A 26,528-nucleotide genomic window follows, 5' to 3' on the forward strand; every position below is an offset into this window, starting at 1 on the left:
TTGTACAGATGATACTGATGTAAATGTTCTTTTATTTTGTTAGCATTTTCGAAGATTTAAAAATGTAGCAGCAAGTTTTCATTTTTTTCAAGAAAAATTTACAAAACATTTTTATCACCTAAATGTTGGTAACTTCTGAACAGGTGACTATAGCCGGCAGACTGTATGGCGGTTATCTGGAGGAGAAATGGCCAGGCCAAGCATCAGGACCACACAACATGACCTCAGGGTGCCGATGGGACTAGACCAGGGATGTGAAACTGAAATACACAGAGGCCAATTTATCTTCACTTGTACCATTGCGTTCTGAAAAATTAAAACAGTTACTCTTTAAACTACGTTTTGACAAGTATACTCCGACTGTCAGAGGAAATAATTTACATGCTAAATGGGATGCTTAAATATAAACTGTAACATTGGGACGAGGAGGTAAGGGAAGAGATATTACACAGAAAACGAAAGTCCAGCATTGTACACCCATATTTATGACAAAATGACGTGTGGGGCACATTTTACTCCCTCTCCTGAACACGCTCTGATTTTAATCACTTCAGAACTTTTGAGGTAGGGGTAAAGAGGGTGTGAAGCATTAGCAGACCATGGGCTGTTTTGCACTTTGCTCACTTACGGATTCTAAGTTAGCTAATTCTGCAGCCAATATGTTTTTTTTGGCCAGGTTTATACACGACATAGCACAGTATGGCCCTACAAACAGCTATGGTGTGACATGACAACTACAAGTCTCCTAACTTATGCATGCCAGTAATAAGGTTCATCTATGTGAAGGAGAATTCTGACTACAACCTATAGGCAATTCTACCTAAATTTAGGACAATTCGCAAACTACAATGTACTTCTGAGGCAAAAAGGGTAAAAAGCAACTGCTTGTCTAGTGACACAGGAACTGATGGCAAGGATGCCCCTATTCTGTAAACACCAGTGGGTGCTTTGTGATCTTATGATCGCCATAGTAAACCAGTGATTGCCATCTATATACTCCGTATGGCTGGGAAGTGAGAGATAACTGTTTATGGGATTGTATTCCCAATGTGCACACACATGTTCTTGTACTAAAATGGTTGCTTACTAATACTGTAGTCACCAGTGTAAAATAAAAATAATGTATACTCCCCTCCCGCACCGGGTCTTCCAGCAATCTCGTGAGATTTCTGTGCAAGCGCTGCAGCCAATCAGCAATTGCTTATGGTCTACGTTTCATTTGGTCAAACATGGATACCCGAGGGATGTGAGAGAACTCCAGCCCACTGCACAACAATGTCACATCAGCGCCGGGAGACCCGGAACATGGGGGAGCACAGCATTTAAGAAGAGGTTGTCCAAGAAGTGGACAACCCCTTTAAAGTGTTACTGTGACATTTTATAAGTCTTTGACAATGACATGTATTGTGAACAAGATACTATTAGCCTCTAACAGAGCCATCAGGCTTCCCATTTCCATAGGAGGACCATTAGGCCAACACTACATTTCTGGCACTATTGCCTTGGCAGTGATAGAGAGCCACTACTCAAATAGTGAGCGCCATTGCTTACCTTAAGCTTGGATATCATGCTCGCTTCTGCATCATCACTTGCACTGTTTTGATGAACAAGTCGTTTTGCAAGCATCTTTGCATAGAATTTCTGAAACACGTCCTTATCTTCAATATATTTGAAAACCACCATCTGTAAAAAGGGAAGAGCTTTAAGTCTTCATGCAGCTTCAGATTTTAGAAAGCAAAAATGCACAAAACTAGACAAAAACAATTAACGAAGACAATACAAGTTTACAAACATGGAAGCTTGTTGGCCTAAAAAACATTGCATTTGCAGTGGGACCCCCCTCCCTTCATATATTTGCTCCAGTACACATTAAGAGGTGGCTGGACCCACTGATATCAGACCACAAAGTGTATGGGGGCATCCATAGATAGGGCTCTGGCAGTTTGTGTCAGCAGAAGACAAGCGGCTGCCAGTCATCCAGCAGCGGCTTTCTACTCTTGGGGAACGTGTCTGGGTGGACTCATGATTGTTCGCTGTTGGCCAAAATCTGGGTAAGGCAATGTTCACACGTTCAGTATTTGGAGAGTTTTTTTACATCAGTATTTGTAAGCCAAAACCAGGAGTGGATGATCTATACAGAAGTGGTGATATGTTTCTATTATACTTTTCCTCTGATTGTTTCACTTCAGTATTTGTAAGCCAAAATCAGAGGTAAAAACCTCAAATACTGAACGTGTGCGGACACTACACAACATCTAATGTGTGCATGTAGCTGCAGTGTGCACATAGAAAAGAGACTTACAACTTGATTGAGAGTGTCTTCCAATTCTGCCTCTTCTGGGTTCTTAGAGCTGTGATAAGAGACAGAATATTGTATGAAGAACAGGCGGTGAAAAAGCAATAGGGCAGTGAACGCTCCCATAGAAGCGCACATGGCATTACTACATGTACTCACCTTTTCTTCAGTAGTGAATCACAGTAACGGGCAAGCAGCTCTGGAGATTTGCTGGAAGACTGGGCCATTTTTGTAACCGCATTGTTATTTATAAATCGGCCACAAGCCTAAAATTATTAGAAAAAGAAGAATCATGTGAGGAACAATCCAAAGCTGTATATGAGCTCAACAGTGCAGATACATCTAGTATATATACACCTACCTTATCTAGTGCCGCCACAAATCCAGCATCATTGTTAAAAGCCGACATAACTAGTGCATTGTATTTCTTATGGACATCCAAAACAGTCTGTACATACATTTTCGGATCCTGAATAAAGGTGGGGGGAAAAAAATGTTCAGATTTAATATAGCCTTCCGGCAAGATAAGCTTGTGTACTAATGGTCTAAATGACAGGATTAAGGAAAGGGACGATGAAAAATGAAATTCCGCCATTAATTCTTGCTTTTACAGTTTTCATTGTGTGATAAAAATGACCTGGAAACACGTGTCCAGATCAGTCTGATTACGGCGATACCAAACATCCATTGATTTTATTCTATTTAAGGGATGAAAAAATATGATTTTCTTTTGTGTCACCATTTTTCTGTTGACGGGGCCGAGTGAGGGATTGTTTTTTGTGAGGTGTGCAGACAATTTTATTTATACCAATTTCATGCACATAAAAAAATAAAAATGAAAGCATCTTTACTTTAACCCCTTTATAGCCCATGACGTACTAATACGCGTCAGTGCCCTGGGCTTTAAGAGCCTGACCCGTATTAGTACGTCATCGCGATCGCCGCCGGGTGTCAGCTGATTGTCACAGCTGACACCCGGTACTATGTGCAGGGAGCAGTCCCGCACCGCTCCCAGCACATTAACCCCCGCAATGCTGCGATCGAAGTCGATCGCAGCATTGCGGTGGCAAGGGGAGGTGATCGGTATACTTACCTCCTCTTCCGGCCTCCAGCGCTGTCTCCCGCGGCTTCCCGGGTGTTGCCATGACGACCCGATGTCGTCATGACAACATCCGGGTCACCAGACAGCAGGAAGATTGTTTGGACATGCGCAGTGCATCTCCAAACTATCTTCTCCCTGTCCAGCGCTGACTGCCTGCATAGCACAGGGATGGTGCTCCATCCCTATGCTGTGCAGGCGATCAGAATAAAAAAAGTGAAAGTCCCATAGTGGGACAAAGTAAAAAAAACTCCCAAAAAGTGAAAAAAAAAATAAATAATAATCCACTAAAAATATAATGTACTCATCAATAAATATTATTCTGAAAAAAAACACAAAAAAAGTACACATATTTGGTATCGCCGCGGCCGTAACGACCTGGCCTATAAAACTGTTCCACTAGTTAACCCCTTCAGTGAATACGGTAAAAAAAAAAAAAACAAAGCAAAAAAACAATGCTTTATCATCATACCGCCAAACAAAAAATGGAATAACACGCGATCAAAAAGACGAATATAAATAAAAATGGTACCGCTGAAAAAGTCATCTCGTCCCACAAAAAATAATCCGCCATACAGCTCCATCATCCGAAAAATCAAAAAGTTACAGCTCTCAGAACAAAGCGATGCAAAAGAATAATTTTTTCTATAAAATAGCTTTTACTGTGTAAAAGCGCCAAAACATAAAAAACGATATAAATGTGGTACCGCTGTAAACGTACTGACCCGAAGAATAAAGCTGCCTTATCACTTTTACCACACGCGGAACAGAATAAAAAAAAATGTAAAAAAACACAATTCCTGAATTGTTGGTTTTTGTTTATTCTGCCTCCCAAAAATAGGAATAGAAAGCGATCAAAAAATGTCACGTGCCTGAAAATGGCACCAATAAAAAAGTCAACTCATCCCACAAAAAACAAGCCTTCACATGACTGTCGGCCAAAATACGGCGATGCAAAAACTAGATTTTACAAAATATGTGTCTTTTAGTGAGTGACAGCTGTCAATCATAAAAACCCGATATGATTCTGGTATCGCTGTAATCGCACCGACCCGAAGAATAAAGTAATCACTTATACCGCATGAGGAACGGCGTAAAAAATAAACGCTAGGGCTGGGGTTGTGCTAATGTTAGGGTTTTTTTTTTTTCTCAAAAGATGACGATATGGCGACTAGTGTTGAGCGCAAGTGCTCGCTACTTGAGTTTGCATCAGGTGCTCGGGTATGCACTGAGTATCGCGGGTGCTCGAGTCTCCGCCCCATATGCTTCGAGGCCAAAAAAACCTTGCGGGGATTGCCTGCCATGCACGAGCGATCCCCGCATGTTTTTTTTGGGGGGTCTAATAACCGTGAAACATGCGGGCGGGGACTCGAGCATTTCACTTGAGCACCCGTGATACATGGTGCATACCTGAGTACCCGATGCAAACTCAAGTAGCGAGCACTTGCGCTCAAGAGTAATGACAACTTATTCAATATGATGACCTAATGTTATCAAATTCTGGGTCGTACCTCTGGGTTCAAAATGTTCACTATACCCCTTAATAAAATCCTTGAGGGGTCTAGTTTCCAAAATGGGGTCACTTGTAGGGGAGCTCCAATGTTTAGGCACACAGGGGCTCTCCAAACGCAACATGGTGTCCGCTAACAATTTGAGCCGATTTTCCATTCAATTTGTTAGCAGACACTTGGTCGCGTTTGGAGAGCCCCTGATGTGCCTAAACAGTGGAGCTCCTCCACAAGTGACCCCATTTTGGAAACTAGACCCCCCAAGGCACCAATCTAGATGCATAGTGAGCACTTGGAACCCTCAGGTGCTTCACAAATTAATTCGTAAAAATGAAAAAGTGGAAAAAAAAATACTTTTTCATTTTTACAAATCAATTTGTGAAGCACCTAGGGGTTCCAAGTTCTCACTATGCATCTAGATAGGTGCCTTGGGGGGTCTAGTTTCCAAAATGGGGTCACTTGTGGGGGGTTTCCACTGTTTAGGCACATCAGGGGCTCTCCAAACGCAACATGGCGTCCGCTAATTATTCAAGCAAATTTTACAATCAAAAAGTCAAATGGCGCTCCTTCCCTTCCGAGCCCTGCCGTGCGCCCAAACAGTGTTTTTTCCCCACATATGGGGTATCTGCGTGCCCAGGGGAAATTGCACAACAAATTATGGGGTCCATTTTTTCCTGTTACCCCTGCGAAAATAAAAAAAATTGGGTCTAAAGTAACATTTTTGTGAAAAAAGCTAAATGTTCATTTTTTTTCTTCCACATTCCAAAAATTCCTGTGAAGCACCTGAAGGGTTAATAAAGTTCTTGAATGTGGTTTTCAGCACCTTGAGGGGTGCAGTTTTTAGAATGGTGTCACTTTTGGGTATTTTCTGTCATAAAGACCTCTCAAAGTGACTTCAAATATGATGTGGTCCCAAAAAAAATGGTTTTGTAAATTTTGTTGGAAAAATGAGAAATCGCTGGTCAACTTTTAACCCTTATAGCTCCCTAACAAAAAAAAATTTTGGTTCCAAAATTGTGCTGATGTAAAGTAGACATGTGGGAAATGTTATTTATTAACTATTTTGTGTGACATATCTCTCTGATTTAAGGGCATAAAAATTCAAATTTTGAAAATTGCTAAATTTTCGCCAAATTTCCATTTTTTTCACAAATAAAAGCAAGTGATATTGAAGAAATTTTACCACAATCATGAAGTAGAATGTGTCACGAAAAAACACTCTCAGAATCAGGGGGATCCGTTGAAGCGTTCCAGAGTAATTACCTCATAAAGTGACAGTGGTCAGAATTGTAAAAATTGGCCCGGTCATTAACGTGCAAACCACCCTCGGGGGTAAAGGGAGGTGAGGTGACCCAAAAAACGCAACTCTGGCATGCTAATTTTTTTTCTGATCAGGTTAACAAATTCCATCTTTTAGAGACCGGACTTTTGCAAACAAAGTGATACCAAATATGTATATTTTTTCCCCCTCTCTACCGAGGGAAAAGTGGCTAGTGTTTTGAATAAAAATATATAATTTTTTTTACGTTTTTCAGTCCTTAGGGTACATGCATCTGCGATCATTTGACCGATCTATCTACTGTGATATTGTAGTATTGCAGTATATAGAGAAAAGACTTTTCAATAATATAGCAATTTTCTGCCAGATGTGTAGAGATCAGCTCGAGTCCCTCCACACATGCAGATGCCTTCCCAGGATGTTAATACACATCCTAGTGCGGTAAGGGGTTAAGCAACTCCAAACAAGCGTTCAAGGAATAGAAACAAACAGGTCCTTTAAGATTTTAACTTTCAGAAAAGAGGTTATCCACAGGGCGATTTGTCTGGAAGGCTCCTTTAGTGCATTGGGATTTCAGTTTGTGGAGCACAGCATGCCTTTAGTAGACTGCAATGAGATGACAGCTCAGAGGGAAATACTTGCATTTTGTGCCGCTTCGCCACATTTCTCTATGGCCGCAAGTCCCTGATTGTGGATATGGGTTTCTAAAAGCTTTTTCAGTTCTCCCAAGCCATCTTGAATTCTTGATACAAGATTGTACATTCGCCCCAAATCTGCAAAATAAATTATCAGTAATATACCCCAGAATAGTGTATTAACTACTTATACATTGTTATATAAAGCTACAATATAGGAGGAAAAAGAAAATAAGTGGTCAAAAGAAGTGAGGATTAATGTGGAATCCAATGACTTGTTCTTCTCTTTCTATACAGTTAATGGTTCAGTGGGGTCAGATCAGTCATTATCTGCCCTTTATACCTTATAAAGCTAAAAAATATCTTGGCGTGTCAAATACTTATTTTTTTTGTCAGCGGTGCTAGATTTGGCAACTCAACAAGTGAACAACTAAGTAATTGCTAATGTAGGCTGTCAAATTCTAGTAATTGTTCTAAAATTTGGTGTTAGAGAAATCACTGCAATTTAGGCTACAAGTTGCCAAAGCAATTGACTAAAGGCAATACTTGCTGGGCGTCAGAAAACGAGTTCACCAGCTAGTAAGAAGCAGCAGTTCTCAAAACTATTGGGTGTACCAGGAGATACTGTCAGAAATAGTACGTAGAGACCCGCACTGGTGAGCATGACGTTTTATTACATAGTCCATAGGAATGTAATCACCTTCATTCTTATCTGCATCTAGTAAATTCTGGAACTCCGTGTGGAAAATCTCCAGATGTTTCTCAATCAGAACTTGTTCACATTTTCGTGCTAGCTCATCCTGTGTGCTCTCATGAAGGTACACCTGTACCCGCCTCTGCTCCTCCAGAAGCCGGGCCTCGGCCTATGGGTCAGTAAGAAAAATACATAGAAGTACCCATCGGTCAGTCATACTCAGCGGTTTTATTTCAATGAAAATTTCTTCTATTTAGTAAAACTAAATACCATTGATAAGTGCAGATAAATGTATGAATAGTTGTCAAAACTCTCTTACCAAAAAGGAAAAGCCAATTATCACATTACATTAAATAGCATATGAGAGAATCACATGTTAAGAGATTTTGGGAGTGCGGACATTTAATGGAGTTGTCTTCCTTTCAATCTTCAGGAGCGCAGTGCTCTACTGTCTCACGGCTCCCTGCTTGCTAGGGGGCGCTGTGCTCCTGACAATTGACAGCTCAGGTGACGGCGTGACAGAGCTGTTGGCTTGATCTGTGTGCTCGGTCATGCTGCTAGGTAGTGTTGCCTCTGCAGATTCAGAGGAGCACAGGGAGGCCAAGGACATATACAGCGATCCTGACAGCTCAGAGCGGAGCTTGTAAGCTGTATTATGAAACCCACACCTCTGGCTTGGGCAACTGACCATGTCTGAAGTGCATATAGTGCATGCTGCCATGCAAACACTGGCAGCACTGAACTCACCTTCTTCATGTATTCTGTGACTGGGTTCTGCTGTAAAAACTCTGTGCTCTCTCTTGTGTAGAACCGCTCTGTATCGGCCAAAAACTGAGACTCAAAAGACTCTTTGTACACGGTCAATGTTGGGCCTTTGGCAAAAGCATCATCTTCATTCAAGCCCAGCTCAACTGCAAATATATAACGGACAGTGTCAGGCCATGGCTCCAAGAAAGCTTTGTACCGCGTACAGTTCAGGCACAATGGTCACATTCACCAATAACTACTGTGCTGGGATCAACATGGAAGTTCATTTTCTAAGCAGGTAAAATTGTAAGTATCGCATGCACAGATCAGTCTGACAGACCCTCAAGCCCTAGCAGTTTCTTACAATAAAATTACAGCATTCTGTTCCAAAATTTTTGTACATGAATTTTATTTGCAGATATGTGGGGGGGGGGGGGGGGTACAGATCTTAAATCTGCCAACAACCTCTCCAAAGATAGTGTGCAGCACGGGAGGCAGGAGCACAGAGCAGTATGGATACAACAGAAAGTCACAGACGTCCCCATCTTGTGCGCGCTCCAGCCCTCCTCGGTTTTTCTGAGCAATAGGCAGTGGTCTCAGGACCCGGACCCCCACATATTCTTAGGCATGTGAAGTGCTAGCAAAATGTAAAGCAGAAAAATCTCCTCTTTAAGAATAAAAGCCATTCTTTATTTGCAGATAACAGTCTATGAAATTAGCCAGTATGACTTAATTTATTGTATTTTATTAACTATAAGACGCACCCCCAGGTTTAGACAGAAAAAAAATAGGAGAAATACTTTGTACTAAATAAATCTTCTTTGGCAGTGTAATGATGAGGTGGTGTCAATATCACTCATTTACTCCACTAGGATAGATTATGGAGGTAGCAGTGTGTGTGTGTGTGTGTGTGTGTGTGTGTGTGTGTGTGTGTGTGTGTGTGTGTGTGTGTGTGTGTGTCTACAGTACAGGCCAAAAGTTTGGACACACCTTCTCATTTAAATATTTTTCTGTATTTTCATGACTATGAAAATTGTACATTCACACTGAAGGCATCAAAACTATGAATTAACACATGTGGAATTATATACTGCACAAAAAAGTGTGAAACAACTGAAACTATGTCTTATATTCTAGGTTCTTCAAAGTAGCCACCTTTTGCTTTGATGACTGCTTTGCACACTCTTGGCATTCTCTTGATGAGCTTCAAGAGGTAGTCACCGGAAATGGTTTTCACTTCACAGGTGTGCCCTGTCAGGTTTAATAAGTGGGATTTCTTGCCTTATAAATGGGGTTCGGACCATCAGTTGTGTTGTGCAGAAGTCTGGTGGATACACAGCTGATAGTCCTACTGAATAGACTGTTAGAATTTGTATTATGGCAAATAAAAAACAGCTAAGTAAAGAAAAACGAGTGGCCATTATTACTTACAGAAATGAAGGTAAGTCAGTCCGAAAAATTGGGCAGTTGCAAAAACCATCAAGCGCTACAAAGAAACTGTCTCACATGAGGACCGCCCCAGGAAAGGAAGACCAAGAATCACCTCTGCTTCTGAGGATAAGTTTATCCAAGTCACCAGCCTCAGAAATCGCAGGTTAACAGCAGCTCAGATTAGAGACCAGGTCAATGCCACACAGAGTTCTAGCAGCAGACACATCTCTACAACAACTGTTAAGAGGAGACTTTGTGCAGCAGGCCTTCATGGTAAAATAGCAGCTAGGAAACCACTGCAAAGGACAGGCAACAAGCAGAAGAGACTTGTTTGGGCTAAAGAACACAAGGAATGGACATTAGACCAGTGGAAATCTGTGCTTTGGTCTGATGAGTCCAAATTTGAGATCTTTGGTTCCAACCACCATGTCTTTGTGCGACGCAGAAAAGGTGAACGGATGAACTCTACATGCCTGATTCCCACCGTGAAGCATGGAGGAGGAGGTGTGATGGTGTGGGGGTGCTTTGCTGGTGACACTGTTGGGGATTTATTCAAAATTGAAGGCATGCTGAACCAGAATGGCTACCACAGCACCTTGCAGCGGCATGCTATTCCATCCGGTTTGCGTTTAGTTGGACCATCATTTATTTTTCGACAGGACAATGACCCCAAACACACCTCCAGGCTGTGCAAGGGCTATTTGACCAAGAACGAGAGTGATGGGGGGCTACGCCAGATGACCTGGCCTCCACAGTCACCAGACCTGAACCCAATCGAGATGTTTTGGGGTGAGCTGGACCGCAGAGTGAAGGCACAAGGGCCAACAAGTGCTAAGCATCTCTGGGTACTCCTTCAAGATTGTTGGAAGACCATTTCCGGTGACTACCTCTTGAAGCTCATCAAGAGAATGCCAAGAGTGTGCAAAGCAGTCATCAAAGCAAAAGATGGCTACTTTGAAGAACTTAGAATATAAGACATATTTTCAGTTGTTTCACACTTTTTTTGTTAAGTATATAATTCCACATGTGTTAATTCATAGTTTTGATGCCTTCAGTGTGAATGTACATTTTTCAAAGTCATGAAAATACAGAAAAATCTTTATATGAGAAGGTGTGTCCAAACTTTTGGTCTGTACTATATTAGATAGATATAGATATATATAGATATAGATATATATCTATATCTATCTATCTCTTCACAGCACACACTTCACACTCTACAGTGCACCGTACATGCATACTCTGCTCTGTTACATACACACACAGCCCTGCTACATCAAAACACCCCATAAAGTTCCACTACAAAACACTCTGCTCAGCTACATCATCATAACATACCTACACACTGTATATTACCACGGGCTGAAGTTCCTGCAGGCAGGTGACTGATCACATGATCTGAGAGGTCTTCCAGCTAGTCAGGACGTGCTGCATCAGTGCAGGTCCTTGTAGCTTCCTCTCCTGCCCTGCACCGATCAGATTGATCAGTGTCAGCAGGAGGAGTGCTTGGGACGTTTGCGGAGTCAGCGTTATCCTCGATCACACTGAGCTGCCTCCAGAAAAAAAGATGCACACACTTTTAAGCAAGATTTTTTTCTTGCTAAAAAGTGCAATGTATAGTCAAGAACAAACAGTACATGGCTCCATAAATGTGACTCTCAACTCTTCCCAAAACTTAATGACCCCTTTTTAAAACTCAAATGACACAAGTCAACCAAAATTTTAAAGCTATAATTTGATTCTAGTAAAATTATATTCCTGCTTTCCATCAGTTCCTGTTTTTGAAGAGATAGCTAGGGAATTGCACTGTGAATTAAGTTTGTCAGTAGAAAAGTGCAACAAATCTGTTCTGTGAATAACCCTCAAGAATGCACTTACCATAAGACTGTACAACTCCACTTATGAGCCGGGTGTTGATAGTTTCTCCATTCCGCTCCTTTTCAATTAGTTTCAGTACTGCATTTGTCACCTAAATTCAAACACAACTTTATTATCAGAAGACATATTTGACTGTTCATTATAAGGGGTTGCCTTCTCTTATTAAGAGGCTAAAATTGCTAAAGTGCTTGTAAAAACAAGCAATGTCGCAATGTATCCTTTATTAAAAAATCCTGTTCTCAAAAACAGAGGGATTTTTAATTCTGTAGTATACAGCTCGTCATCAAGGTTACCAGCCATACATGAAATAATGATATATATATACACACACACACACACACACGTTAAGTTGAACTTGTATTTTTTTTCATATTTATTATTTTTTTCCCAGTATTTAGTAGTCACCTTAGGGGACTTGAAGCTGCGATCGTCTGCTATCTTGTACCAAACATAACAATGCATCAGAGGGCAACAATGATAGAGAATGAGTTGTCTGAGAAATGGACAACCGCCCTAAGTTTTAAAATTAAACATTTCCATAAAAAACCCTAATGCTCAATGGTGCACAAAGAATGTAAACAATTTATTAAAGCATTAATTAAAAACAAACAAAAAAAAGCATACTGTAGTTACCTGTTTATTCAAGGGCCGGAAGAGGCAATCTCTCCAGGTGACCAAGGCAAGCTGAGGGGTAAAAAATTAAAAATAAAATCAGATACTACTAGTACCAATGAAGAGCCAGTGCTGTACTGACAGTAGATGCATTCAGTATACTACACGGGAAACTGGGTTTTCTGTAAAACAATATTTACAAACTCACACTCTTACCGAGTAAATTTCATATATTCCTTTACGTCCTTCATCGCATTCACGTCGAACCCAATGCCGGTTGAGATATGCACAGATCCCATTCAAAACTTTGCTAGAAAACCGATAATCTTCCCATTGCTGTGTGTAAAACTTCAGAACACTCTCATCCATTAAATCTTCACCATCCTGAAAAGAAAGGCAGGAAAGAATGTACAGGTCAGTACACACTGGGGGTCGATTTATAAAAATTGCAGAAAAGCTTTGAAAAGTCACAAAATATTTGCACAATGCGGAGTTCTGCAAAAATGTTCAACTTTTGGCATGATCCGCTGCACCGAATTGAACGGAGCAGTGGAGGAGCCAGGGCAGGACGTGGTGTTGCCCCCATCAAATCTGCCAGGGTTTTCTATTACAAAAATGGTACTGGAGTAACGTTTCTGGCACAGCACATGCCACCTAGTAGTCACCAAATTCATTACATCTCGTAATTAATTTGGCGCCATGTACTCTGTCAAGCCTGGCATAGCGCGAGCTTGTGTTACGCCAGACTTGCTGAATTGGCACCTATGACTTTACCTACTAAAAAATATAAACATTTGTAGTTTTTACATGTGGGAATATTGAATGTAACATGTTAGCGCTTACCTTTAAGAGGTTTGTCAAATAACTTTTCAAAAACTCTTTTAGCCTTTTGTAAAGTTCAAGTCCCACAAACTGGGCTCCTCCTGGGGTCTGGCCTTTTTTGGATTTTGATGGTGGTACTCCAGCACCACGTGCCTGGTTAGACTGGTGTACACTGGTACAGTAGTTATATACATGTCTGACAGCAGAGGTTAAGGAATAGATAAAGCAAAAACAATCTTGTATTGACAAGGCAAAAAAAATTACATAAAGGATACTGTATTTTCAGAAGAATAACAGGTATGTTAAATGTAGTGCTGGCATTACTGGAAGATACAACAGGAAATTTCGCCTGTTTTGGAGAACAAAAAAACTTGGCACTCTATGCCGATGGCCAAATTTTCATTCAAACCGCTAATATTTGCTAAAAAAGTTGTAAACGACAAATATTTATTTCACAGGGGAATAAGGGGTCAGGTTCATTTAAAGTGTCTCATCATCAATCACAACTCCCTTGAAAAAATGTGGCCACCAGGACGAGCTACTGATTGCCTGAGGTCCAGCTTCTGCAATCCCATACAAATACGCGAGTCTGCCAGGGTAAGCAATGCTCAGCCAGGCATCATGCTCCATAGTATTCGCTGTCATGATATGGTACACGTGGTATCAGCTTGTGGCCAATATCTCCAAAATACAAGTTCCTCTGTTACACTGGAGTCTATACTGTATGCTGATAACACATGTTAGATGAGCAGTACAATACTAAGGGGCAGATTCATAAAGAAAACCCCTGTCTATATGCCAACCATTGCTGTAAGGCACAAGTATGATATGTGGAGATTCCCTGCTCACAACCCACCTCAGACACAATGGGGAGTCACTTTATTAAATGATAAGGCTGGAATATAACAGTACCAATGGAAGGCTTTATTCCTACCCAGGTTCAGCACACAGACAATATTCTATAGTGCTGCTTACATCTCTTATTTTTCTGACTGATGTTCACGGAAAAAAAAAATTAAAAGGGAGACACGTCCTAGCCTGGTGTGTTTTGTAAGAACTCATCCTTTCAAGTGCATAAATCTGTAAAAAAACAAAACACCACCACATGGGTGGCATACAGGTGCTCTACATTTTATTTACAGACAGCACGTAAGAGGAAATGTTATTTTTTTTTTTTTTACTACCGAGTCACTAAATTGTAAAAAGGAACGGGCAGAAAAAAAATAATGAAGAACATTCCATTTTAAGCAGATGGAAAAAAATATAAAGAAAAAAAATTAATAATAGCATTATGCAGCTTGCATCACTAAAACAGCTGATCACTTGAGGTGAAAGAAGTTAAAACCCAGGGCAAGAGGTGCGTCTTACATTTCAGGGCTGTGGAGTCAGAAGAAAATGGACCAACTCCAACAATATATAATAAATTGGGTACAGTAGTTCAATGCAGTTTGTGGGAATATTTTTTCATAAGAATTTGGGAAAGTTATGAAATGTCCTATAAATGTCTGTCCTATTCCTGATCTAAGGGTCTAGACTTTTAGCTGAGATGAATCTGTGCTACAGTAAATTTATCACTTACACATGAGCCATGTATGAGGGAGTCGGAGTCAGTGTTATTTTGGTTTGGCTTACCGACTCCACAGCCCTGTACAGTTATTATACAAGACATAAATGGTGGATTTACACTTTCTACCAATAACTGTGCCATTCACAACCTGTATTTTGTATAAACAGAACGGTCTCCTGATACACCAGGCAGGTGGTGCACAAGCTCTATGGCTGCCGTATGAACAGGAGAGGCAGGCGGCACAGTAAGGACATGAAGCAGCATGTAAGCATTTTAACAACTACCTGATGTGGAAATCTACGTCAAGTCAAACAGTACAACCCTCCAACCACACCCATCCGTGCCCTGTCCACGCAACAGTGTGTGACTGGTGACACCACAACCACTGACCGGGAACAGAGAACACGTCCAGCCACTATACCATGGCTGGATCTGTATGGATCTGCTGCCTCATTCACTGACAGCAAACACACCTTCAAAAGAGAAAGACTTAAGCATTTCTCAACTCCTCTTCATTTTTAATTTAGGTTACATTCACATAAATCTAGATTTGGTCAGTGACTGTCTCTGTGCATAACCAGACCTGTCCATCAGCCAGCTCCATGGAATAACCCCAGTCAGAAGACATTAGCACAAGCGCAGTGAAGTGAGTGGTGTTTTATTTTAATACAGGCCGCTGATAGAAGATCATGGTCCTAGTCCTTTCTATCAGCAGCCATGTTTGGGTCGAGAGCGCTGTACAGGCCATCTACTCATATTCTGGATTTTACAGCAAAGTTCTAAAGGTTTTCTCAACCTATTCATTTCAAAAGCAAACAGGAATGCTTACAGGGAATCTGTCGCCAGATTTTTGCTTCCCCATCTGAGAACAGTATGATTTAAGGGCAGAGACCCCAATTCCATGATGTGTCACTTACGGAGATGCCTGCTGTACTTTTGATAACATCAGTTTTCTCTGCTGCAGATCTCCAAGTCCTCTGAATGCTGAGCTTTGTGTAACCCCGCTCACACCACTGACTGACAGCCTTAGGGTAGGCCTACATGGCGACTGGCAGTGAGAGCTGTCACATGACGAAGGCTCGCAGCGCAACACAAGTGAATGGGGGTCAGAAGTCGAACCTGCAGTGGCACCAAGAAAGCCTTTGTCGTGCGACATATTTTGAAGCCAAAGTTGCCGTGTTGCATAATGTGTAAACTGTGCGTAGACGGAAAGCTGCCAATCAGTGGTGGGGACGAGGTTATACAGAGCTCATGAATATGTAGGACTAAATGGCAGCAGGTTTACTAGTCCTCTAGTGATAATCTCCTGCTAATAAAACAGTGATATCAAAACTACAGCAAGCAGCATATCGCTAGAATCAGGGTCTCTTTCTCTGCATTATGCTGCTCTCAGACTAGGTGGCAAAGGAGAGGATGTGTCACATGACAAATAATTTTCTAACTGTGTAAGGGCTTGTTCACAAGGGTTGTTTTTGGTTTTTATGTGATTTTTTTATGCAGAAAAGAAATTTAGCCTTCTACAGTAGCAGCAAAAGAACAGATTTCTAAAAATCTCATTTCACACGGTACAGGGAAACCTGACCTCCTGTTTCTACGGAGCTTAGAAGGATTCAGATAGTCAGTTATTAATCATGTGATGTTATAGACCTAATGGATAAGAGAAGAATTAGCTGGGTAGAAAGCCAAAATGAGCAATTGTAAGTACACAGTGCTGTATAATATGATGACTGCAATATATTAAGAGGATAGAAACTTTGATGGGAGGAGTGCTTCTTTAAGCAACACCATTTTCTAATGCAGTTGTATGACATGACACACCTGGATGATGATTTGACCCACATTGTCCCTCTAGGAAAAAAAAATGTAAACCACACAGACCTGTGTATGCTCTCATACTAGCTGGAAGATGGCCATCTACCTATCAATAATCTTTTATTGGCATCCCAAGAGACATTAAAAGCACCAATGCAGTGTCTTTTATTTAGCTCTGGAGTGGAGCTTTAAAACGTAAGCCCCTGCCTCCGTTCTTAATACTCACCTTCACCTTTTACTGACGCCGCTGCGATCCCACGGCACCGTCTTGTGCCCATAACTTCTGCCTGGTTATAAGTTCCGTCACAAGAGCTCAATGTAACTCTATGAGAGCCAGAACGCGTCTCTCAGATTTATTGTGAAGTGACGTCCGGCGCGCTCCATGAAACACTGGAGCTGCGAGCAGGTCACTTTTCGACAGAGACCGAGGCTGGAAAAGGATGAAGGCAGCGGCAGGTGAGTATCAGACAGGGGAATTACATTTAAAGCTCCAATCCAGTGGTAGAATAAAAAAACAAATGCTGTAGTGTTGCTTTAATTGCATGACATCTGCAGCATGGTGTTAAGTAGTTTATACAGGAGGTCAAGGTTAAAATGACCGAGCCAAGCATGGTAACAATCTTCAACATGAATGTGCAAGGATGAAGTGACAAAGCTATTTTATGGATTTCATAGTTCAGAGAAAAAGTATTGAACTGGAAAGTGGCACTGAACGAGACGGGTGATTTTGTAAAAAGAACAATCCTATCCATAAGTTATTACACAAGACCTCTTTACAACCTCTTATTTTTTACAGGTTTCCTGACATATCTGTATCAGTAAATTATTGTAGCACAAAACTACAGCTGTTACCGTGATCGGTGCGGTGCCATTATACTCTATGAATCAACTGGTAGCTGGGGGTCTGCTGCCTGTCGGGGTACCAGCAAACGGACAGCTGCTGTCCAACCAGTGCTGCCCATGTCAGAAGTAGAACATGCCCCGTCACAGGGGAAGATATTAACACCCAGCTGTCAATTTATTCATAAGCATCTAGAAAAAATTACAAAAGATCAGCACAATTAAATAAGAAAAAAAAGCTTCAGAATTATGTCATTTGGAATACAAGCATTTACTAAGCCGTTCTATCGGGAGAGCTATTAAAAATGGATACTCTCGGGTCTACTAATTAGAACCTTCCAATAATGTGCACCAGAAAAATCTGCTGCATATGGAGTTTTGGCGGAGTCTTTTTTACCCCCTTTCATTTGAATGGGTGAAAAACGCAGAAAGAATTGTCATGCTGTAGATGTGAAACTGCTTCAAATCTGAAAGGAAAAAATAAGCAGCATGTGCATGAGATTTCAGAAGTCACATGCACTTTGCTGGTACTGTAAAATACTAATTGTGGTGGCAAAAACACAATGTGTGAACATACCCTAAAGAATCAGCAAAAAAAAAAAAGACTCAATTATAAGCAAAGAACAGCTCCCATACACATGTGCACACCGGATCATCTCACACTTCGCTGTACATAATTATACAATGAAGCCTTTTCAAGCGAGGTCACCTTACCATATGACTTTTTTAGCATCAATATTTTCTTTTGAAATAAAATTACTTAGAGAGCAGCATCATTTACAAGTCTGTATAAAAATGTGACCGCCAACATCTTCAAAAAACAAAACAAACCCACGAACGATAAATTCAGGTTAAGGATACGTGTACAGTTCCATGTATCTAGATTTTGCCATACTCTGTCGAGTGTAAACTTGTTGGATCCCGGCCCGCAGGTCATCCCAGATCTGGTCCAAGCCAATCTGTTTAAGTCCATGAGGATTTTGGCTTCTGTTAGATGACATTTTCTCTTTTCCTATTTTGTGTCTCTCGTGCCCAGTTTAAAGTCTTTAAGTGCAAAAACTTCTTTAAGTGAACTAATTAATCCTCCATAAGATGATGGCACATTCCAAACTATTCAGGAGATACCTTGGGGTGACAATTGGTTTGTGTCAGAAAACCTGAAAATTACAATGAAAGAAAGGTTAGGCACTTGGAGAAGGTACAGCACCTATACATATATATACAAACACACACATACACACGGCTTTCCTATTAGTTAATTTTTTTTTTATTTATTAATCTTTCTTATATAGTGCCATTAATTCCACAGCGCTTTACAGACAATGTGGGCACTGTCCCCATTGGTACTCACAATCTAGATTCCCTATCAGTATATCTTTGGAGTGTGGGAGGAAACCGGAGAACCCGGAGGAAACCCATGCAAACACGGGGAGAACACACAAACTCCTTGCAGATGTTGTCCTTGGTGAGATTTGAGCCCAGGACCCCAGCGCTGCAAGGCTGCAGTGATAACCACCGAGTCACCGTGCTGCCACGGCACCTTCGCTACATTTACAGGAAATTTGCTAACTAGTTGATTTCACTGGTTTTGAGCCAAGTTTCCGATCAGTACTCTGTAGTAACCTGGATATGGGCTCCCCAAACCAATCAACAGCTGTCTCATTACAATGAATATGGAATACCTATAGAAGTTCCCCAAGAATGGAAAACATGTTGCATGTAAAGTTAAGTATTATTGATTTCAATTGTCACCTGTAAATGTCTAATCAGCACGACAACTCAAACATCAATGCGATTACACACAAGTATTCTGGGGAGTACAGGACCATTTAAAGGGTTACCTACTCCCAGAATTTTTTTTCCTTACTAGCAGCTTACAATGGTGTAAAACAGCAAACAGATTTAATCCATTCACGACATCCACCGCTCACATTTATCCTACACTCTGCACTGAGCGCTTACACCGGGGTTTCCGTGTAAATCTCTGAAATAAGTGATTCAAATAGAACCCTCGGCGGAAGATTCCCTATAATGAGGCAGATTTAGGCCCCAGTGGACACGTCTGGCGGTGTCCGTCTTTTTAGGAGTGTATAAAAGTGCAGTCGGACACAGGTTTGTGCACCTCTGAAGAGAAGGATACCGCCAAGCAGAGGCCAGACAGATCCAGAGTAATTCTGCTGCCTCATTATAGTGAATGGATCCATTAGGAGCTTCATCTGAATCACGTCACTCGGAGATTTAGATGGAGACTACGATGTAAGTGCTCAGTGTAGAGCGCAGGATAAATGTGATCCCAAATGTTATGTAAAATGCTCCTAATAAAAGCTTCAACTCAATCCACGAAAAAAAGAAAGTCCTCACTCAGGTCCGTCATCTGTTGTTATCGGAAATATAGGGGGCTTCCATGTTACTAATGATGACACAAAGGCTCTGGAAAAGCGAAATGGCTCCTTGCCCCCCAAAAGAAATCCAGCGAACTCTGCACTCCCAAGTACAAATGTACGAGCCCCACAGTGTGCCTAAAACCACATTTAGCATCCACATCTTTGTCAGTCCTGTAGCAATGAGAGCCTGCCTAATTTACAGGGTGCACGTCTCCAGAAGCATGAGCTGGGCACAATGTATGGGAACTACAATGACAGATTAGCAATTGTCACTCAGCAACATCTATTGCGGTTTGTTTCTGGAAAACACCCATTGAGTCAAAATAGTCACTACACCTGTAGATAAATTCCCAGAGGGGTACAATTTTAAAGATGGGGTCACTTAAAAGAGGATTCTGCTGTTCTGGAACTTAGGGGCACTGTATATGGAACCACAAACTATTCTAGGAAAATCTGTGGTCCAAGAGTCAAATAGCGCTCTGTCCCTCCAGCGTCTCGCTGTGTGGCTAAGCAGTGCTATACAGCCACATATGGGGTATTACCAAGTTCAGCAGAAATTGTGTAATAAATTGTGGTGCCGTTTTGGTATTGACGTACACAGGAGAAATTGCACCATTTATTTTCTCATGTTTCCCCTTATGAAAATGAAAAATTAGGGGCTAAAGAAACATTTTTGAGGGAAAATTGTATTTTTTCACAGTTCAACGTTATAAAATTCTGTGAAGCATCTGCGGGTTCAAGGTGCTCACCACACCTTTAGATAAATTCCTTTCATGTAGTTTCCAAAATGGGGTCATTTGTAGTGGGTTTCCACTGTTTAGTCACATCAGGGGCTCTGCAAAAGCAACATGGCGCCCACAGACCATTCTATCAAAGTCTACTCTCAAAAGTGCTCCTTCCCTTCCGAAACCTGCCGCGGGCCAAAACAGTAGTTTCCCACTACACATGGGTTATCTGCATACTCAGGAGAAATTGCACAACAAATTTTGAGGTCCATTTTCTCATGCAACCCCTGTGAAAATTAAAAATTTGGGGCTAAAGCAACATTTGAGGGAAAAAGGTCTTATTTTCACAGCTCAACGTTATACATTTCTGTGAAGCAACTGTGGGTTCAAACTGCTCACCACATCTCTATATGCATTCTTTGAGGGGTCTAGTTTCCAAAATAGGGTCACTTGTGGGTGGGGAGGGTGAGAATTCCACTGTTTAGGCACATCAGGGGTTCTCCAATCGTGACATGGTGTCCGCTAGCTATTCCAGCCAATTTGGCACTTTAAAAGTCAAATGTCACACCTTCCCTTCCAAGCCCTGCGTGTGCCCAAACTGTAGTTTTCCACCATATATAGGGTATCGGCGTACTGAGGACAATTCGCACAGCAAATTTTGGTGTATTTTCTCCTGTTACCCTTCTGAAAATTAAAAATTTGATGCTAAATCAACAATTGTGTGTAAAAATTAAGTTATTTCCATTTTTCCTTTCACATTGCTTTCACTCCTGTGAAGAACCTAAAGTGTTAATAAACTTCCTGAATGTGGTTTTGAGAACTTTGAGGGGTGCAGTTTTTAGAATGGTGTCACTTTTGGGTATTTTCTTTTACATAGGTCCCTCAAAGTCACTTCAAATGTGATGTGGTCCCTAAAAATATAAATGGTTTTGTAAATCTTGTTGGAAAAATTAGAAATTGCTTATCAACTTTTAACCTTCTAACAACAAAAAAAAGTTAAGTTTCAAAAATGATGCTGATGTGAAAGTAGACATGTGGGAAATGTTATATATCTATTTTGTGATACAACTCTGGTTTAAAGGGAATCTGTCACATTGTCCCAGCTACTATCTACACTGCCCCCATAGTGTTATTAGTGATGCAATGTGCATCACTAACAAGCTTTTTTCATTAAAATTGGTGCAGCTATAATGATTTTATAACCTTTAATATACTTTGTCCTACCTGCTCGTTCAGTCATAGGGGTGATTCTCACATTCAGTCACTGCCCATGTATTTTAATATTGCTCCCGGCAAGGGCTGATATTGTGGGGCGCATTTGCACATGTCCGCCTGCTGGTCCCGCGCGTGCGCAGTGTGGTTGTGGGATTACCAGCTCCACTGCGCATGCGCTACATTCCCGAGCAGGAGTAGGGAGGCCGTGTAGTTCGCAGCTTCACTGCGCACGCGTGGGAACATAGCGAGTGCGCAGTGAAGCTAGTAATCACTCAGCCTCACTGCGCAGGCACGGTACCAGTGGCCGGACATGTGCAAATGCACCCCACAATAATAGTGCTTGCCGGGAACAATATTAAAATACATGGGCAGTGCCAACAGTGACTGAATGCTGCGCCCGCCCCTGACTGAATACGAGCAGGTAGGACAAAGTATATATAAGGTTATAAAATCATTATACTACCACCGATTTTAATGAAAGAAGCTTGTTAGTGATGCACATTGTATCACTAACGCCGCTATGGGGGCAGTGTAGATAGTAGCTAGAACGTGACAGGTTAACTTTAAAGGGAATAAAAATTATGTTAGAAAATTGTGAAATTTTCAACAAATTTCTAATATTTTCACAAATAAATATTGACCTAAATTTACAACTACCATAAATTACAATGTGTGACAAAAAAAAGAAAAAAAAAAAATCTAAGAATCACTGGGATATGCCGAAGCGTTTGAGAGTTATTACCACATAGAGGGACACTGGTCAGAATTGGAAAATTTGCCCTGGTCAGGAAAGTGAAAACAGGCTGGGGGTGAAGGGCTTAAAATATATGTCATCCACTGCTGGACAATTAATGGTCATGGTGTGCGGTATAAAATAACAAATCTGTACTTACCTACTGGAATGGTGATCAAGGGAATGCATCAAGAACAGCTCTAGGCCTGTCATGATCACACTCATCGCCTAATAACCAAGCCACCAATCCACCAGGCAAAGGCAGCTTATACCTCAGCTACATACACAGTCACTGTGCCTTCATAATAAATGGATGATGTAGTCGTGGCTAAAAAAGAACCAAAATTAAGTTACACCTCATAAAATAGGCCATGAGACTAGGAAGCACGGCCTCTGCCCTGCCCTGGGAAACTTTTACACCACACACCTACAAAGAGGAATGCAATTCACGAAAATAGAAACCCGTAACGTCATGTACCTCATCATAATTCTCAGCTTGTGGCAGCTCATCCACAGCACATCAAAGCAAGGAGAGATTGGGAGACAACTCGCTAGATGTCCTCACAACCTGGGAAGCAGAAAAAGCTGCCAGCTCCCCTGATCTGTCACTTCTAGGAAATGCTTGTATTCTTCTGGAGCAGCCTTTCTTAGAGGAATGGCGCAATGCACAGTTCTGCTACTTCTCCTTTAAACTTAAGTATAAATTGAAATCTGCATGTTCTCAGATGGTCAAGCCACAGTACACTGACACGTGGGAAAAAGCCAGCGCCGGGGGAAAGAGCAAGGTTATAAGAAGAGCAGTCAATCTGCATATTAAATGTCCCAGAATAGCACATTATAGTGAATAATATGTCAAGATGGCCAACAGTTCTTCCTAAAAATATCTATTTATATTCACTGAAGTGCCGGGTCAATAACATTTTTACAGATTTTTAATCAGACTTGTACAGTATTCATTTTCTCTGGTTAAGAATAATGACAAAACATAATGAATCAAGTCCTCGGTTACAAACGGTAAGGAAAGCAGGGCTTCCTTCCATGAAGCTGGTCTGTGTGGTATAAGCACAGTAATTAAGAATGAATGTACATTATCCACGCAGCTAATTAGTATAAGTCTCCAACTATTTTTGCAAGCACAGTCATGGGGTAGTTATAGCTGAATAGGGGTATTCTTATGTTGTGGGCAACAGAGATTCAATACCATGTGCTACAAATCAGAGGCCACATCCGCCAGTCAAAAACAATAAAAACACAACCATTAATAGTGAAGTATGAAAATGTATGTAGATCAGAACAATTAAAACCAATAATACATACGACCCTGAAATAAATAACCTGGCCTCTGCCCCGATTACTCCAGAGGGTGCACACACCGCACAGAGTAGGAAAAGAATACATCAGAAATGAACATGAATACTCACACAGCGAAAATACATACCTAAGTAAAATAATAAATGACAACTAATAATGAATAGAAATATTGTCTTATCAGGATACATGTAGGACAAGTGACCAGTGTGAATACTGCACCCACCAACCATAGTGCAGTAATGCCCCGAGAGTGGATACAACAACAGTGGCTGCATAAGGATGTATTAATTGCCATGATAACTAGTTTTTGGCAATGCCTGAAATCACAAGACCTCCACTGATCACTAGAACGAGGGTCCCAATACCCATGGCTCCTTTACGTCACAAGGCCGGTATGATTGTCTATGGGACTAACAGATAGGCAAGATAGCTCAATCACCTGCTTGATTACTGCAGGTTCTAGCTTTCCGAGTAGTATATGTTATAGCATTGAAAGATTCATTAAAATATAACTTAATTATCATAGGCTAAAAAAATTGCAATAGCCCCGGATACAATATTAAAAATATATTCAAAACCAAAATTTAGGTCAACAAGTGGGTTTTAATAAGAACCCCACTGAGCGTGAATTGGACCTACAAGTACTAGTTTGCTAGGTATAGACTCTCCTAGTCCACACGATGATCAGACTTATTTAGAATGAAGTTAGTTTAGCAGAAGAGTACCACAGCCTAATAGGACAAACAGTAAAAAGTGTCATAGTGCAAACAAGAGTGGAAAAAGGTGTAGCTCTCACCCAATTCATCTGTAAAGGAGACCATCTTGGACAAATTCATCTGGATATGCAGGAGCCACTGTTGGGGTCTATCCTCCCTTTAAGCGCTCCCGCCCTGACAAGGGCAGTACCCAAGTATGCCCCTCAAATTAAATAGCCCAAAAATCCTCCCGACGCGTTTCTTTTCTCGGTTTCAAGAGGTTATCAGGAGATTATGTACTGGTTAGGGGGGAATAATGCACATGAGAATCAAAAGATCCACATTACTCTCTAATTCAAATGAGCAGAAGAGTGCCTCCGTGCTTCAAAGTGCAAAATTAGAAAATATGCAGGACCCACAGTGGTGGATATTCCTTAGGAGAGAAAAGGAGTGCTGTCCTTTCCAAGCAAAATATAGGGTAACTAACAGATAGGCGAGCATCATGCTTTGCTGCTGTCATTCCCAAATGTAATAAAAGCAGCAGAGCATGGGTGTGTGAGCAGGCAACTCCATTCACACACAACCTCAAAGAGGAGGAACGGTGAATCTGGACTCCCGTTCCAGTGATGAGGTGGGCGATGAACGTCAACTGTGGGAAAATCCCCTAAGGCCAAGTTCCCACAATGAGTATTGGGTGCATTTTTTACACCAATTTAGATTTACATTCTTTATTTCTGATTGTGGATTTGCTTTATCCTATATTCTTTTCACAATTATAGGGGTGACCAAGAAGCCTGGGCAATCTAACAGCAGATGTGCAGAGGTAACAGTTCAATGCGCAGCGAGTCCCTCTAGAACAGGACACTGGCACGTTACGCGTTGGCTATTGAACGGACAGCATTCAAAGCAATTACAGTTTACATCTGAAAATGTTGAAGAAGTATGGGCGATCTACTAAAGTTTACCTGGAGCTTTACTGCAGTGAACAGTACCGGGTACTGCTCCCATGTATGTGCATGAGGAAACGTGGGCTCCAAGGACACATGGACGGATGACAATCTGTCTATAGTGGTTGATGCTGAAAATAAGCAAGAGAAACTTATCTGCACCCTGTAAAAAGCTGTCATCTGTAACTTCAGCTGCAGTAGGGCACAGTACTGGGCCAGACAATGTGATAGAATGAATACAATGTAGACATGTAGGGTACTGCGCCATCTACCACAGACAAGTATCAGTTACCAGCCTGCAATCAGTCAGATGATCGATGTTGCAACAGATGTTTATTTCTCCTGCATCAGGACTTCTCTTCTAGACCTTATTTTGCTTCACCTTTCATCACTAGCAGGTTTTAACATTTTCCCATTACTTGAAGAATCAGACAGCAGTTTTAGATCCCCTCCACTGTCAAATATATAGGCAAACTGCTTACAGGGGGTATCCGTGACTATCAATGAATGTGGATGGGAGCCTCCCCCACACCCCCACAATCATCAGATATTTAAAGGGAATCTGTCAGCAGGGTTTGCCATGTAATCTGAGAGTAGCATGATGTAAGGGAAGAGACCCCGATTCTAGCGATGGGTCACTCAGTTTCCTGGGTGCAGCAGTTGTGATATAATCTGCTGTAGATGTAGCAGTTCTCTGAACGCTGAGCTGTGTATAACCCCACCCACACTGCTGATTGGCAGCTTTCTGTGTATATTGTATACTGACAGAAAGCTGCCAATCAGTGCCGTGGGCTGGTTGGACTAGCAGGCACGAGGCAGCTAGTCCTGCAGTGATGATCTCCTGCTGATAAAACACCAATTTTATTGAAACTGCAAAACACAGATGGAATCATTGTATCTGCCCCTACTTTATCCTGCATAAGAAAAAATGCTTACAGATTCCCTTAAAGGGGTACTCCGGGAATAGAAAAACAAAACAAAACAAGGTAATGTCATTATTTGTGATGAGCGCAAGTGCTCGTTAATCAAGTTTGCAGAGGGTGCTCGAGTATACAAGTACCACAGGAGCTCTAATGACATGATAGAGTCCCCGCGACTGCATGTTTCGCAGCTCATAGACAGCCACAAAGCATGCGGGGATTGCCTGATAAACATAGGCAATCCCTGCATGCTTAGTGACTGTCTAACATCCACAAAACATGCAGGTGCTCATGTCCCCGCAGCCGCAATACTCTGTACATACACGAGCACCCTAAGCAAAATTGAGTAACGAGCACTTGCGCTCAGGACTAATCATA

At 41.4% G+C, this 26,528-nt stretch overlaps 1 protein-coding gene across 1 annotated transcript in view; it reads right to left on the reverse strand.

Moving 5' to 3' along the window:
- The window catches only part of CUL1 (cullin 1), a 47,803-nt gene that overhangs the window by 16,810 nt on the left and 4,465 nt on the right, over window positions 1-26,528 (reverse strand). Inside the window, exons 2-13 of the mRNA XM_073678176.1 lie at window positions 18,082-18,377; window positions 13,023-13,197; window positions 12,396-12,563; window positions 12,201-12,251; window positions 11,568-11,658; window positions 8,259-8,422; window positions 7,518-7,680; window positions 6,825-6,955; window positions 2,658-2,765; window positions 2,456-2,562; window positions 2,303-2,351; window positions 1,552-1,683 (exon numbers count right to left, since the gene is read on the reverse strand). Of these exons, the coding sequence (XP_073534277.1) occupies window positions 1,552-1,683; window positions 2,303-2,351; window positions 2,456-2,562; window positions 2,658-2,765; window positions 6,825-6,955; window positions 7,518-7,680; window positions 8,259-8,422; window positions 11,568-11,658; window positions 12,201-12,251; window positions 12,396-12,563; window positions 13,023-13,197; window positions 18,082-18,221 (1,479 nt within the window). The 5' untranslated portion in view covers window positions 18,222-18,377. The remainder of the gene's footprint in view (window positions 1-1,551; window positions 1,684-2,302; window positions 2,352-2,455; window positions 2,563-2,657; window positions 2,766-6,824; window positions 6,956-7,517; window positions 7,681-8,258; window positions 8,423-11,567; window positions 11,659-12,200; window positions 12,252-12,395; window positions 12,564-13,022; window positions 13,198-18,081; window positions 18,378-26,528) is intronic.

Source organism: Phyllobates terribilis, unplaced genomic scaffold (genome assembly GCF_046119375.1).
Source record: "Phyllobates terribilis strain yellow unplaced genomic scaffold, ASM4611937v1 Scaffold_4__5_contigs__length_816908805, whole genome shotgun sequence".
Classification (NCBI taxonomy): Eukaryota; Metazoa; Chordata; class Amphibia; order Anura; family Dendrobatidae; genus Phyllobates; species Phyllobates terribilis.